This window comes from Falco biarmicus, chromosome 1, assembly GCF_023638135.1.
Source record: "Falco biarmicus isolate bFalBia1 chromosome 1, bFalBia1.pri, whole genome shotgun sequence".
In the NCBI taxonomy this organism is placed as follows: domain Eukaryota; kingdom Metazoa; phylum Chordata; class Aves; order Falconiformes; family Falconidae; genus Falco; species Falco biarmicus.
Window position 1 is genome coordinate 126,043,420 of NC_079288.1, and position 16,112 is coordinate 126,059,531.

Genomic DNA, 16,112 nt, shown 5'->3' on the forward strand with positions numbered 1-16,112 from the left:
CTCTTCTCACTCGCTAATTAGGAGCTGTAATGGCTTTGTATATAGCGCAGGCGGTGCTCAGGCAGTACCTCAGAATGGGCTGGCATTCAAGTTAAAATGCAGGGGTTGTCCCTTACCTTTCCCCTCAGTATATCTCTGCTTGATACTGAGAAAGTTTTTAATTCTCACTGCCTGTGTTACAGCTGCTGAAGCGATGACAGGTGATCGCAGTGTTACCATGTTAACAGTTTTCTTCAAAAACTGTCTCCGTATTTGTTTGCTTTTACTGACAAAGCTAATGACAGTTGTTAAAAGTTGTGATGGTACCAGTGAGAGCTCAGTAAAGACTGAAAATAAACAACCTTACAAAGACCTGGTAGTTTATTCTTGTGTACTGGTTTTAATATGTCTGACTATTGGAAGGAAGGCAAAAGGTTGCGGGTTATTTTAAAAACCCAGCAATATTCAATATTCAAACCATTTAAAACATTGCTTAACTGGCATTTTGTCTTTTTCTGAGAGTAAGATCTAATAACCAGAATTATTAGTTGGAGATCAAAGTACTTAAGTTTTCCTTTCAGAATTGCATGGTTCGCTTTCCTCAATGTTCGTTAAAAAGTTACGTAAATGTATTCAAAATGAACATATTGTTTTTATAATGTGTCACATTCTACAGAACTGCCACGTGGCGTCAACCCAGATGTGTCATAGTCGAGGGACACACGATTGGCGCCAGAGCCTGGCTGGCTGCAGCGGTTGCGTTGCAGATGGCAGTAGCGTTCTCACGCTGCTAGCTGTCTCCTTTCTGGAGGGCTGCTGTATTTGTTAGCCCCCTTGATAAGCCAGCAATCGTCACAACGTTGTCCTTTATTTTCACCTTACAAATCTTTTTTTACTTACAAATGGTTTCCCCTTTCTTCTGGTCGTGCATCTGGTCGCGCACGGTGATCCTTGCATTTGTCACCACTGATCACTGCGGATGACCAAGAAAACAACACACAAATCTCATCTGGTACAGATTGCACTGCCTGACGTCTCCAAGACTTAATCAGATGTAAGCCTTTCAGCAGCAATAATCCAAATCCTTATTGATTCCCAATCTATTTGTAATGCTAGCTGAAAGCTGCAGTATGAGTCTTTGAATCAATTAAACAGTCCAGATGCAGCTGCACTTAGACAGCAAATGGATCCCACACATTTCCATGACTGCTGTGCAGCCTTTGACCTTTAATTTGTGGGCTCATCTAGTGTGAGCTCCTGAATAGTGAATCAAGCCTATTGATAACAGGCTTAATGTTTTGTGTTTTATCTTGCAGTTACAACTTGCTGTATTCTTAGAAACAGTCTGCAGGGATCTGCGAACACAAGTTGAAGGCTGCTGCTGTGGAACAATGCAAATTTCAAAGATCGGGCTGAAGTTCATGAGAACAAAACCTTTCCTGTTACTATAATCTAGTTGTGAAATTGCTTCAGAGAAGGTCGTAGGTACTCAAGAGGTCCAGCTAAGGTGCCAACAACCCTCTTTCTCAAAACTGCTTTCCGTCACAGTCAGGAATGGTATTTGACACCTTTTCTTTTCCTGTTTCTACGCACACATGCTTGTGTGTCTAGATCATATGGATTTATCTCACAGCACTGTGGCATTACCGTCTTTGATTGTATCAGATACCATGTTACCTGCAGCAGTGTCTTGATTGCCCAAGCTCATAAAAATCGAGGAGAGCTGGCCATCTAAGACAAGCTTCTAAAGAAACCAGGCAGTAGAGCAGGCAGTTGCTGTAGAAAGCAACTAGAATTATTTTTCCCTCTCCCTTTGCTTCCCAGGGAAATCGGATTCAGATCAAAAAACGGTATTTTTATAAGTAATTCCCACTGAATGCATGAAAGTACTGGAATTCTATTAGGGAAGGTTGAGAACCATTTAGGAATGCAGGTACTTGAGGGTTTAAGCAACAGCCAAAAGAAGCATGTTTCAGAACCTTAGCAGCAGCTAAATGTTTTACTGAAGGACCTAATGAAGTGCCTTTGTGCAAAGCTATAATCTTAGATATGTTTTTAAGCGTTTTCTAAGAACATCTAAATAATGCATACCTGGCAAATGCTGACTTGCATAAAAGTTGAACTTCTCTTAAAATGGAAATTTTACACAACCTAACCTCAGCTTAAATACTTGTACCTATAAACAGGAGAGCAATATTAAATAATACAAGCCTATGATGATCTTCTAGCAGTTTATGCATCTTCATCTCCAAAAATGTTGGGGACAAAAGAAGAACATGTGGTGTCTAATACAGAAGCTTAAAATTACAGAAGTTGCGCTTATCTTCATAGCCAGTGTCTTTTTCTTCATTTTTAACGATTTCTCTTTCAACTTTCTCCTCAAACTCAGTTACTTTTCCTTGCCTGTCTGCTTTGTACATTCTCTTCCTGTCACCCCACCCCACCCCATCCCCATTTATTTCTTTTCTTTGCCTGGCATTATTCTTGCTGTGTAAAATGCCAGAATAAATAGAGGTCACTTAAAGCACAGTACAGTTTAGACCATTTTATTTATTTTATACTTTCATTCTTACTTTTTAGGTTTGTCTGATGTGCTTTGTAAGCTCATTAGATGGATGCTAATCTCTCTGCTGTTCTCACAATGTTTTGATTTAGTTCAAATTAACTGCAGTGGTCTTACTACTTATATAAAGTAATGTCAAATTAAAAATTATGCTCACTGTTACCATTTCACTTCTCTAAGGCACTGTTTTGTTGCTGTGTTGAATGGCAACTTAAAAGTTTGCAGCTGTGGACAGTCATTGAATTTTACTAGTGACAAGTTGGTGCATATGAGATCAGAAGCAAGGCTAGTCTAGAGTGACTGTAGACAAAAAAAAAATTTGAATTTACTTCTTAACTATGGCAAAGATATTTAATTAGGATTTTTTTTTTATTTACTGGCATAACTTCCAAAAAAATAGCACTGAAATACAGGAAAATTGCAATAAAATGTTATGCAAGTGAAGTGTTTATACATAACTCTTCTTTTGCAAGCAAATAGAAATAACTGCAAACTGTTTCAATGTTCAGATTTAACTCTTTGATTTTTTAATACATTTTAGTCCATAAATACAGAATATAACCATATTAAAATAGAAAGTTTAAACACAGCATTTTCCAATTACAAATTGTCAACGAAATCCTTGAGAATGAAATGAGCTGACAGCTGTAGTCGGAGCAGATTCGTAAAGTACTGTTATAGCACATTGCACCATCAATTATGTGTCAAGCATGCTGCCAAATAGTAAGTGTTCTGACCTTTGTTATTAATAATGGAGGCAGACACTGGGGACATGTGGAAGACAAATAATGTATATAGATCTGATTTTGTTAATGGATATAGAGCCCATTTGGTATCCTGCCCCTCCCTTTGCAAGCTATAATTTTATGAAAAAAATGGACAAACAAAGTAATGGAAAGCAGCATTGTCAAAAATACACTCTTATAGGAAAAAAATGTTCCTAAGTTAAATAATAGCAAGAAAGCTCTTGTCATCAAGCTTTACTGCTTTATTTATATATATATTTGTCATTTCCCCTGTTTCTTGGAAAATAACCTGGAAGAAGTGAAATGGAGCAACTTGTCTTTACTGTGTTCTCCATTCATTCTTGTATTTTTAAATTGTTATTTTGCTCAATATCATCCATCATCTTGTAGAAATTGGCTAGTCAAATGTCTTTATCTAGAATATAGCTTCTAGTGATTTTAGGTGATCATGCAAGACAACACTGATAATAGGTAAAAATGGCGATAGTAGTAGAATGGCCAACGAAAGGACAGAGGGAAACACTGTTTTGTGGTATTATAAAAAAAAAAAAAAGGGGGGGGCCCAAGACCCAGCAAAGATAATCAAAAATGTGGGGCAGAGAAAACTCCTTCCTCTACAAGCACTGATGGCACTGTTTCCTGCATCATTCTCGATGCAGAATATAGATCCCAGAACGTCTTGCCAGTAAGACGTTAAATAATTGGGTCAGGATTTCATGTGGAGCACGCTGCAACTGATTACATGAAAACCAGTGGACTGTTTGCATTAGCAAAAAGCTCACTTTGGTCCTAAAAGTTGTAGAATTTCTCTTATCACAACCTTTGTTAATGTTATATTACTTTCAGACAGTAGAACAATTTTTTAACATTATTTTTAAAATTTAAAATTACATCTAGGAATTGAAAGTAATTGCATCTACAGACCCTCTCTAAACTTCACTAATCTGGGCTTGCATAAGATTAATGAAAAATTAGAGCTCCTCTGATTTGTAGTACTTTTTTTTAATGTTACTTTATTGGTGTCTTGCCATAAATTCTAAGTATGTGTTGAAGTCTGGGTTTCTGTTGCAAAGCCGTTTTGAGTTTTTAATTTTTTTTCAGTTGCCTACACTAAAAGTGCACAACTAAGAAAGAGCAAAGAATTTGGAATAAAAGGTAGGGACTGAGACAGTATATTTTTGTGAAATTAACCAAAATTTGCACAAAGTCAGGAATGTTGCCAGACAACTGTTACTTTTACGGAAGCAGTTGCATTCCTCTCTTAAAAATTTAGAAACTCTTTTTACCAATCCTTAATGATCTGATGTTTTTACTGTATACAGCCACACTCTTCTAATCAACCAGAATTTAAGATTTAATTTGAAGTTCATGTCAACAATAAATGTTGACTGTTGTAGAAAACTAAATCACTCCACCAGCTCCTTACACATGTTCTTTTAAATAGTCTGATAGAGAAGAAGAATTTGCTGCAGCTAAACAAATACAGACTTTACAATGAATATACCAAGAGGAGATCACTGAACTGTGTGTCAAGGTAATACTGGTAACTTACTGGAAAAATCAACATATTTTTTTCTATTCCTTTTTTTTCCTAACTCTGGGCACTGTGTGTACTTTGTTTACTATACATGTATGGATTTCTTTCTCCATTTCTTGCTGAATTGGAAGAGGGGAGAGAACAAAAGCCCTCCAATGGTCAAGTTGGTTGTCCACAGTGTATTTGTAAATTTGAATTGAAGCCATCTTTATAAGCAAATGGTTTTATTAAACTAAGCACAAAATAATTCAGATGCAATAATGATTTGGATTTTTAATAAAACTGTTTTTATATATCTGCTCCAGAAATTGTTTTCCTTTAGTTCCTGTTAAGTGAGCAGTTTGTGTTGTGGGCACATGGCACTCCGGCTCATGGAATAGCCAGGAAGAAATGCAGTTGAAAACATTAATTTATTAAATTTCATACAATACTTTGTTAAAGCCACTAATTTCTTCATGTTTTGACTTTTGTTCATACATGCTTTATACATGTGTACCGAATTCTGTCCAGATGGAGAGACATATATATCCTGATCAAAGAGGCTGTCATCAACACACCTTATTTCTAACAAATATAACCTCTTTCCAACTGCATACCCCTGGCTTCTTATCAGCTAGGTAATTTTGAGTTTCAGTACTTATTTTTCTGATGATCTAGGCCTGTACCTTGAATATCTGAAACAGCAATAGCCAACATTTTGTCTACAGTGGCTGCACAGGCTTTTAAGGGATTCATCAAAGGCTGGTGAACCTTTGGTTGGATTCTTTTCCCGTATAACCCCCATGAACTGCTAGAACCTCTTAGGATCAGTTACTAGATGACGTAGTTTCCATTCTTGAGCCTTTTACCTAATGGACTGGTGTCCAGCCTTGTGACAGGCTAGGCGTGTTGCCTCCGTGCTGTGACCTCCCGTGCCAGGTGTATTCCCATCGCGTGGCAGGCATGCATCCGCGACGCTGGCGTTTACGGCACTGCTGCGGTGAGCTGTTCCCCATTCATTAAGGGGCATGTGCTGCAGCACCCTCAGGAAAACTGTCTGGCAGGAATCAGGTTTCTCAAACCCTGCTCTTTTCACCCCTCGGGGGAGACAGAAGTGAGGAGGCAGCGGCCTAGGGGTTCGTTCGGCTTGGCTTTTCATCCGTGACCTGCTGGTTAGGAACCTGTGTGGTGTCCTGCAAGGAGACCAGGGGTGGTGGGGAGCGAGATAAGCCTCGTGATGCCAACGAATTTGAAGGCAAGGCCCCAATACTGCTTGCCGGGTGGCTTGGGTTGGAGATGACCCTTTCTATGGAGGTAAGGAAGGAGATGAAGTCCTGAATGAGCGCGTGTCTGAGGCTGATCGTTTGATGAATGAAGTCTCCGAGCACAGAGTGGTCTGTCACTGTAGTAGTAGTGAAAACATTTTTGTTTAACTTCATAACGCCTTGACATGTAAAATGGTGTTGAAATCTGTGTAAATTGCCTTCTGTATTCCACTGTATTTACGGAAATGAGTTCTGTGAATCTGCCTGACCCCGCGGCATTTCTCTGTAAGTGACACCTGCCGAGGAGGGGGATCCGACAGCACGTGCCGTTGTGTGCCCTTCTAGTGGTTTGTGAGACAAGGCGCGCCTGTGAGTCAGCTGAGCTCGCTCAGAACGGGGGGTTTACTTGCGTAACGTTCAAAATCACTGAATTGAAATAGCTTCTTTTTTTGTTAGTAGCGGCGTTTGACAAGAACTCCTAAATTTCAATTACTATAGTTTCAGATCTCTGGTTTTAGATGCTCTTTACACTGTTGCAGCCTGGAGTTTCTTGGATGAGAGCAGCGGTTCTGTAGTAAACTGTACAGAGTCTGCAGCCTTTTGCTACACACTTAGTAAAAAGTGTACCTCTGTATTTTGTGTCTCACACTGCCATCTAAGGGCCATGTAGGCTGAGAAGGTGGCTGAAGAGTCTTCAGGACTTTGCTTCTTGCTGCCCTTCCCTTTGAGAAGTCAGCAACTCATGGATGAGAGGGGTGGGCAGGAATAACAGCAAGCCTTTGCAATGTGATGTTTCATCTGAAAGGATAGAGGAATCTTGCAGGTGAGTGAGAAATTGGAATGTAAATTGGAGCCGTAGTCTTTTAGGAAAATGCAATGAGTTTGTGTAAAAGCCAGCAAATAAGAAAGGGAGATTACAGGATCTGAGGCTGCTCTTGGGACAAGGAGCTAGTGCTTAGAGCCCCGAAGGGTTTCAGTTGAAACTCTCAGCAGTGAGGGGGTGGGCAGTTCAGATTCCTAAAGGTACCAAAGTGCTTGACTCCTACTGGTTCAAGGATTAGTGGTCTTTAATAGAATTTGTTTATTAAGGTTTTACCTAAAAAGACACAAAGTAATATGAATTATTTTCCTCTTTTTTTTCTAATGTAACATGTTTTGAATTTCTGGGTGTTCTGATTTTCCTGGACTAAGGGAAATGGGGAAAAATCTGGTGTTACTTTACAAGTATGTGACATGTAACATGATCATCATTTAAATATTTTGGTGTTTAAGCAATGAGAATTTTATCATGAAAACTTTTATTTCCAGGATAAAAATGCATATTTTTTTTTTTTTATCTGCAAACTCTACTTGTATAGGCTTAATTCTATAGCTCCTTCCTCGCTGAGATGTTTTGAACTACAAGTACGGTGAAGAGTTAGTGGCAGAAGCAAAACATTTCAGTATTTGTCAACATAGTACTGTTGGCATGGACCTACAGAAGCTTTTTTTCTAACGAGGACCCCTTCGAGTACAACTTCATTCTACACTGTATGCGTTGTTTTTCAGACTACTTTCCAGCAAACTTTGTGTAATAGAGAAAGTAATTAATCTTGCATGTTACTTTGACAGGCTCATGCAAGCAAAGACCTGGAAGAGCAGTTGCGGTCTGTGTCCAGTGTGGATGAACTCATGACGGTACTTTACCCAGAATACTGGAAAATGTTCAAATGTCAGTTGAGGAAAGGAGGTTGGCAACACAACAGGGGACACTCCAGCTTTGACACAAGATCAGATGATTCCCTGAAATTTGCTGCAGCACACTATAATGCAGAGATCCTGAAAAGTAAGTACAGGGCGCAAAACACATTCTAACACACAATGAATCAAAATCTGAAGGCTTCTCAGTTGTGTCAAAAATATTTTAAAACCTAAGCATTGTCAGGAAACCAACCTCTGCAGTTTGAATTGATGCCATGTCTATAATATAAAATATTTGAAAATCAGCCTTCCCTAATGAAATAAATTGCTCTGCAGACATATTTTTGGTACATCCATTGTAAGAGAGGTGCTTCTACAGAGTGCTTCTCGGCTCAATGGGTAGAGGAAGTTAAGTGTTTGTCTTCAGGTGTAAGCAATCTTGCTTTGCAGAGGCTGTAACAATTTTGAGAAAGGAAAGAGGGCACTGATAGTTGGATTCATGGAACTGTTTCTGCTTGTTTTTGCAATCACGTCACGGCTGGTAGTGCCTTCTTCTCTCATGCATTATTGCTTTAGGATGCTAAATAATCCACCTGTAGCTTTTTCCTGTAACATGAGCACAGTTGTCACGTTGTTATGCTCAAACCAGAAAAAAACCGGCTTTCAGACAAATATGTCAATACCCTTTAGTGATTTAGATGGCCTAGATAAAAATATATTAGCTTACAGTTTAAGCAAGTGCTTGCAGGCAAACACAGGATTTATAGCAGGAGGTGTGTTTTTTTTGACATGATATTGGAAATCATGTATTTTAATGGAGACATTAAGGTACACATGAGGAGAAATTTCCATTTTTGCTGAATAGCCTAACAAAAACTGTTGCCAGGAGAGAATGAAGAGGCCTTTATTGTATAGCTGCAAGTTTCACGGCTGTTTAGTGTAAGGTTGTATCTGGTAAAAGTCTGTATAACATGGTGTAAAATGTTTGCCCAAATTTGCATAGGTAACCTGGGCAGGGCGCAAATATTGCCTCTCAGATTAATTCCTATGGTGTATAGAACAGCTAAATAATAACCTTTTGCTTTGAATTATACTCTTTGAGTTTAAAAAGTAAATGTGTTCAAATTAATTTCACGTTAAGTGTGTAAGTATAGAATTTAATGTTTCTAATATATAGTATCCAAGTGAAGTGCTGTGTGGGACCAGCTATGCTTACCTGGGGGAGATGTGCAGTACTTTAGACTTCACTCATGGTGAGACTCACCCCAGCCATAGCAGGAGGGACATGTACAGCTGTAGCTGCTGGCCGGCAGGTTGAGGGAGGTGATTCTGCCCCTTTGCTCGGCTCTGGTGGGACCCCACCTAGAGCACTGCGTCCAGCTCTGGAGCCCTCAGCACAGGAAAGACATGGACCTGTTGGAGTGGGTCCAGAGGAGGGCCACAAAAGTGATCAGAGGGGTGGAGCACCTGTCCTGTGAGGAACGGCCAAGAGAGTTGGGGTTGTTCAGCCTGGAGAAGGGAAGGCTCTGGAGAAACTCTATTGCAGCCTTTCAGTACTTAGAGGGGACTTCCAAGAAAGATGGGGACAAACTTCTTGGTAGGGACTTGTGATAGGACAAGGGATAATAAAGAAGAGATTTTTCATAATGAGGGTGGTGAAACACTGGAACATGTCACCCAGAGAGGTGGCAGGTGCCCCGTCCCTGGAAACATTCAAGGTCAGGTTGGATGGGGCTCCAAGCAACCTGATCTAGTTGAAGGTATCTCTGCTTATTGCAGGGGGGTTGGACTAGATGGCCTTTAAAAGTTTCTTCCAATCCAAACTATTCTATAATTCCATGATTCTATGTCATATGATCTACCCAATCTTGTTAGGTTCCCCTTGTAGCTCTGCTGTGACTTTCCTTCTGCTCCATGACAATGTGCCACATCCCTATGAAGAAGAAAAATTAATTAGAAGTTAACATAGAGAGATGTGTACTGAATAAAAGGTGTGACTAGCAATTACATTTTCGGTTCTAAATAAAAAAAAAAAAATCCTACTAATTTACTGCAGGAAAGTATTGTTTTTAAACAGTTACTTTATAACACATGAAATTCCCTGTAACTTGGCAGGTATTGATACTGAATGGAGAAAAACTCAGTGCATGCCACGTGAAGTGTGTGTGGATGTGGGAAAAGAGTTTGGAGCAACTACAAACACCTTCTTTAAACCTCCATGTGTATCCATCTACAGATGTGGAGGTTGCTGCAATAGCGAAGGACTCCAGTGTATGAATGTCAGCACAAATTACATCAGCAAGACAGTAAGTTCTCACTCTTACTACAGTCCAAGTGCTCCTTGCAAATCCATTTGTGATCATGCATATTTTAAACCTTCTTACTTAGTACACGGAAGGAAAAGAATCAATTCCAGAATACATAGGAAAAACAGCTGAAGAGACTGCTGCCCAGAAGAAAGTGTTCTCTTTTCCCCAAAATATATTCTCTTCTCTCCTCTCCCTCTCCTCTCCCTCTCCTCTCCCTCTCCTCTCCCTCTCCTCTCCCTCTCCTCTCCCTCTCCTCTCCCTCTCCTCTCCCTCTCCTCTCCCTCTCCTCTCCCTCTCCTCTCCCTCTCCTCTCCCTCTCCTCTCCCTCTCCTCTCCCTCTCCTCTCCCTCTCCTCTCCCTCTCCTCTCCCTCTCCTCTCCCTCTCCTCTCCCTCTCCTCTCCCTCTCCTCTCCCTCTCCTCTCCCTCTCCGGGGGGGGTGGCAGGGGAATAAAAAAATTATGATGCCTTGTTCTCAGTTTTGAGATTATCCATGAAACATAATTCTGTCCTTTTTTTTTACATCTACCATTTGCCTGCTGTATGAGGCAAGCAATCTGGAAAACTAACCTTTAATTTTAGTAGTGAAGACTGCTTTAGGACGTGTGCAGACACAATGCATGTTGCAAATAAACCTTTTAGGAACCCAAATTTACTATATTAAGAGATATTAGTGTAACATACCCATTCTTTTTGTTTTAGTGCACCTTCCTCAGGTATATGTGCAGATTTTATTCAAGTTCAGGGCTAGTGATCAGGTAGGAGTGTGCAGAGATTAAGCATTGAGCCTGTGGGCTGCCTTTAAAGGATGAGCATACATGCATTATTCTATTTCAAGTAGCTATCACAGTTATCTTAAAACAACATTTCCCTGAAAAATCACATAAAAATAATCATGCTTCAGAATGTTTGCTAGGATAATTTGCTTTTGTTACAGTATTTGGTAGGAGTTTTGTTGGTTGTGGGCCTTTTACCTCATCTTTCTGATACTTTGAAGAAAACTAATTTTAGTGTAAATCTTGCTTCCTTTTTCAACTAGATTCATCGAGCTGAAGATGCAGTACATATTAATAAGGAAGATACACAACTGCATAGCTAACTATGAGATTGTAGCCCCTGGAAATGTCACTACTTTATTGCGAAACTTCTTAGTGCTCTGAGCCTTCTTGAGGCCAAAAAGGGAACAGAAAAAAAACAGAAAAAAACCAGCTTTTTTTTTTTTTTTATAAAATAATTTTTTTGTCCTCATTTCTCACCAAATCTGTCTGTCTGAAGTGGTGTATTCTAGCAAGAATTTTCAATCCTAAATTTAAGCTAGTGGTAGACAGCCACACAAAGCAGGAATAATGCTAACTCAAAATAGCTTGAACAAAGAAAACTACAATGCTGATTTCGTTCAGGCCCATAGCTATTCCCACAAACAGCTGTCCTAATTCCATTTGCTTGAAAGATGGAAATATAATTTTCATGTTATAAACCAAGAAATAGGACTTCTTTTTTTTTTTTTCATGGATTTATGAAGTTCAGCTTATTGGAATGATCTAGTTACAGAGAGAGTTGTTCCACTTAGCACAGATTTCCTGGTCTTTGAGCACCATATCAGTTTGGGGTAAATAATCCCTTTCTATTCATCTTTCTGTTCTTATCTATTGAGTGAAGTAATTTATTTTTGCTAGTAGAAAATGTTTAGTGCTGAGTTTCTTTTTTAAGTTCTTGATGTCATTGGTGATTATATGATATAGAAGTAGTTAAAGATTTGAGAGATTCTGAAAAAGAAAATGTTAAAGGACTTGTCAGAAAGAAGAAAGAGGCAACAACATTGTTTTGTTTTCTTACCTATACTGTAAAAGCAAGCAATTTAATCTCTTGAGTTTTCTGTCTTGCTTCTGCTTTCCAGTTTTATCTGGTCCTTGACAGAATGCAGTTTTAAAAAAACCCTTAATAAAGGAAGAGAGCTATAGCTATATCTCTTCATCTGTCATCATCTCAAATCTTTTTAAAGTTATGTGACCACAGCTTACCCTATATCAGATGAGAATTAGGAAGAAAAAAGTATTGGATTCAAGACCCTTCTGTGGAATTCAGGTACCCTACACACCTATTTTCACTACTGTTTTCCTTTTATTTCCTGAATGAAATCAGAACAAATGGTTAGTAACCAGGCATCTTCTGTTTTTTCATCTCACCATTTTTGTAGTTTTGTTTTTGGTGTGTAAATTCCAAAAGATAACTTCATGCTGTTCAGCCTGCAGAAGAAGTCTTAATGGGAAATTAACTTTTCAGCTGGAGGTCTTACTGTGAGGGCAAGCTCTAGCATCGGTTCCAGACATTAAAGAAAGTTGATATCAGCTTTCATCAAAATTAATCAAAAAGAAGAGCTAAGCGTAGTGATTATTTTTATGGGGAGCAAATAATTGATCGCCAGGAGAATGGACTAGGTCAGATGTTCCCAGATTGGCTTGTGGAACACTGTGGTGGTTCAGAGAGAGGTCAATAGTTCTGTAGTTCGGGCTGTGTTCCCCCTTTCTAGCCACTTTATTAAGAGAAAAACAGAAAAGTATCCCACTTTGCTTTAAATGCCATTTTTTCCACAAAGATCATTCCAGTAGTTGCTAGGGGGTGTTTATACATGATGAGGACATGAGACCATTTCTTAATTAAGCTATAGTACGAGGTTTGAGAACCCCCTAGGCTAATTCATAAAATGCAGTAGATCTTTTTCTTCCTTTAGCTGTGACACTGCAATAGCCCAACTTTGCAGGTGGCAGCTTGTTTAAGGTCTGTGGGGAAGGTGGTTGGTTGGTTTTTCGTTTCGTGGTGTGGTTGTGTTGTTTATTTCTCTAATTGTTATTAATCAAACAACTGTTCTTTTTCACATGGCACAGCTAGTTCAACAGCAGTTAAAAAGGTTTGGACCTACCTGGTGCAACAACAGCCTGTCCCTCAGCTGTACATTTTTTATGCCGCACCTATAGGTACTTGCGTATAGGTTGAAGGGGCAGCAGTGAGCAGATGTCAAAGAGCCAGCTCATTCCAGTCTTCCTCTTGGCTGGCAGGGTGGACAGTTTTTTGGCTTCTTTCAGATCATTTGATAGAAAGGTCCTAAATCTTCTTGTTTCATGGTCACAGTAAAAGTCCCTCAAGGGAAAACATCTTTCCAAGCAGTTTCAAATTAGATGTAGGGGAGCTTTTCTCACAGGAAAGAAGTTAACAGCTTAAAATTGCTTTCCATATTTGAGATGTACATGGTGTTCCTTTACACAGTTTGGAGATGCATATGTCATAAGAATTTTCAGTTGTTTTGAACTTTACCACTTATGCCTTTTCCCATGCATTTTTCTGTTAGGCTGATGATTGTAATGATATAGTAGGTACTATTAATAGTGGGAGATACAGCAGTATAATTTCCAAACGTTTTTTATTAGAATTTCTGGGAGGAATAAAGTGATTCAAATATAAAAAGATAAAATAAGGAACCCGAGCATATCAAACAGATATGAAATGTGTTATATCACGTAAGTTACCTGTTGTTGTATCACACATAAGCCTTGAAATACTGTTTTTTAAAAAAAAAGTTAGTGAAATAAATAACGATTGTGTACCATTTTTCTGATAGCTTCTGTTCATTCTTTCCAGTCTTGTATCCTTAGCTTAAAAATCTCTCTAGATACATTGTGCTTTGTTACACTGGTTATACTTGGCCAGCCTTACTGACACTTTAGGCAGTGCAAAGATCACAAGTGATGGAAACCGAGAGTCAACCATGTTTAAGGGAAACTTGCCAAAATAAACCACAGTCTATCAGACAAACATAGAGTAGTTCCTGTAAATCTGGGGGGAAAATCATACATAAATCCTATATTTGAAAAGTTTCTAGAATGATAAGCTTCCGTCGTCTGATACGAAAGTGTTTTGATTATTTTATATTTTGGAAGTCATTGATCATCATAGTAATTGTATTTGTGCTGATACAATGGATATTGGCGCATGTGACAGTAGTGCTGAACAATTTATTTTAGCTGCTGAAGCAAAGAAATACTAAGTATAAAAATCAACAGTTCTTCTGGAAAGTATGGTATGAAGTCCTTCTAGTCTAAAGAAGGAGCTATCAATGCAGTGAATCAACAATACATGCCTTTCTAAGGATCATTGAGGAGGAATATATGAGAATATTTTTTTTCCAGAATTCTGATAGCAGTTTTGGTCAAGCATGCAGAGATTCCTGTCTGCTGTTAGATATAATTTTTTAAAAAATTAATATTAAAATCATGGTGAGCTCTAGGTCATGGACCAGACTCTGGTCCCACCCTCATTTCAGTTCTCCACCGCAGCTCTAAAAATGGCTGACAGAAGAGCGTGGCCCGTTCGGGAACTGAAAAGAAGCTGCTACAGGGCTGTTGTGGGATGGAGCACACAGGTCTGCCCTGGAAGCTCTTGCAAGGACGACTGAAGAAATAACAAGGATGGGAAGAAGGGGGACTGGTGCACTTGGCTTCATAGTAATTGCAGGTTTTGGAGTGCCAAAGGCCAGGTCTGGTTAGGGAGAACAATTCAGAGACACCTTTGCCTGGTGTACTCTTGCTGTGCTTCTCACTGGAGGAGTAAAGAGCATATGCACCGATCTTCAAGGATTTAAAAAAATGACGTGTAAAAGAATGAAAATTTAGGGGAAAAAATTGTTTGTAGTTGCACACAGGATTGTAAAAGTGATCTAATGATTCACTTACCTTTGTATTAGTCTGAAAAGTTCTTTAATTATTTACCTGTCTCTACTGGAAGGCAGAAAATAGAAGTATATGAAGCTGACGTTCAGGTCAGCTGACCATAGCATATGCTGCCTTTTAATTTTGGCTGGTGCAGTGGAATGAAAGTTAAGTATTAAGCGTAGAATATACCTTACTACAGATAGTGTAATCCAGATGTATGAAGAAAAATGACCTTCCTTCATTTTTGAAAATGAACATTTCAAGTTATGCTAGGTTGAAAGACAGTTATCAAGTCATCTTGGTAATTGACAATGGGAACTACAGAAAATACGTATCCTCAAATAATAATAACAAAAAATGTCTTGCAACCAAAGTTCTTTTTTAAAATCCATATAGTACCAATTACTGTCAGAGTTTTAGCACACAGTTTCTATTTAAGTCATTTACTATACTTTTCTCTAGAGCTTTTTCATGACAGAGAAGAATGGGGAAAAAAACATTTATAGTCACGCATAATCTTGTTCCACGGTAAACAACTCTAGCTTAAGTAGCCTAATATTAAGATTATCCATCATACTCCGTTATAAACTCTACTGGCATCCTTAGCCTAACTTCGCTATTCTTTAACAATAGAGGTTGACATTTTTCTGCCAGATGTGCTGGGTTTGCTTTTAGTTTTTTGCTTCAAAACCTCAGTAAAAGTGGTGGTTCTGCTTTTTCTTAGACCGGAGTAAGAAAAAGTGCATATGGCTTTATCAGTAAAAACAAAAAACAATGGGTTTTTTTAATCTAAAAAAATGTTCATGTTTCCTTGTTTTAGGTAAAGGATACGATACTTGTTTGCTTGTATTAGGAATGTGTGTTTCGTTATCTTTGAGACAATCTGCATACTTTTAAGTGTTAAAAAAAAGAAAAAAGAAAGAGCTAGGAGGCAAATGGTATTGTTAGAAGACTTGGCTTTCTTCGTAACTAGAACACTTTGTAACCTGGAGCTGAACAAAAAATCTGGTGCAGTTTCAGATCTGGGAACCTAAATCCCATCATCTAGGGAGAATCTGTCATTGGTAGACCCACCTTTCGTTGGGAAGGAATGAACCTGGTTGATCCAAAAGCAGCTGAGCCAAGATGTGTGTGTGCCAGAACACTAAAAATTATGCTAAGGAACCCAAGAAGAGGGAAGGGAAATCAAGCTTCATGGGCTGGCTGAAAGGGAAGTTTTGGGTGGGCTGAAGTGAGAGGAGGTTGGCACAGAGGTGAAGACCTTAGGACACAAGGGCTGAGCACAGTACTTTGAAGAGAAATATTAGAAAATACAAGAAAGACTGGAAGACCTACCATGAGGCTTTCAGT

At 38.9% G+C, this 16,112-nt stretch overlaps 1 protein-coding gene across 2 annotated transcripts in view; it reads left to right on the forward strand.

The window, feature by feature from the left end:
* VEGFC (vascular endothelial growth factor C) overlaps positions 1 to 16,112 on the forward strand; it is an 82,275-nt gene that overhangs the window by 51,080 nt on the left and 15,083 nt on the right. For both annotated transcript variants that reach the window (XM_056326409.1, XM_056326410.1), the window contains exons 2-3: positions 7,681 to 7,894; positions 9,865 to 10,055. In XM_056326409.1, coding sequence (XP_056182384.1) covers positions 7,681 to 7,894; positions 9,865 to 10,055 — 405 coding nt within the window. The remainder of the gene's footprint in view (positions 1 to 7,680; positions 7,895 to 9,864; positions 10,056 to 16,112) is intronic.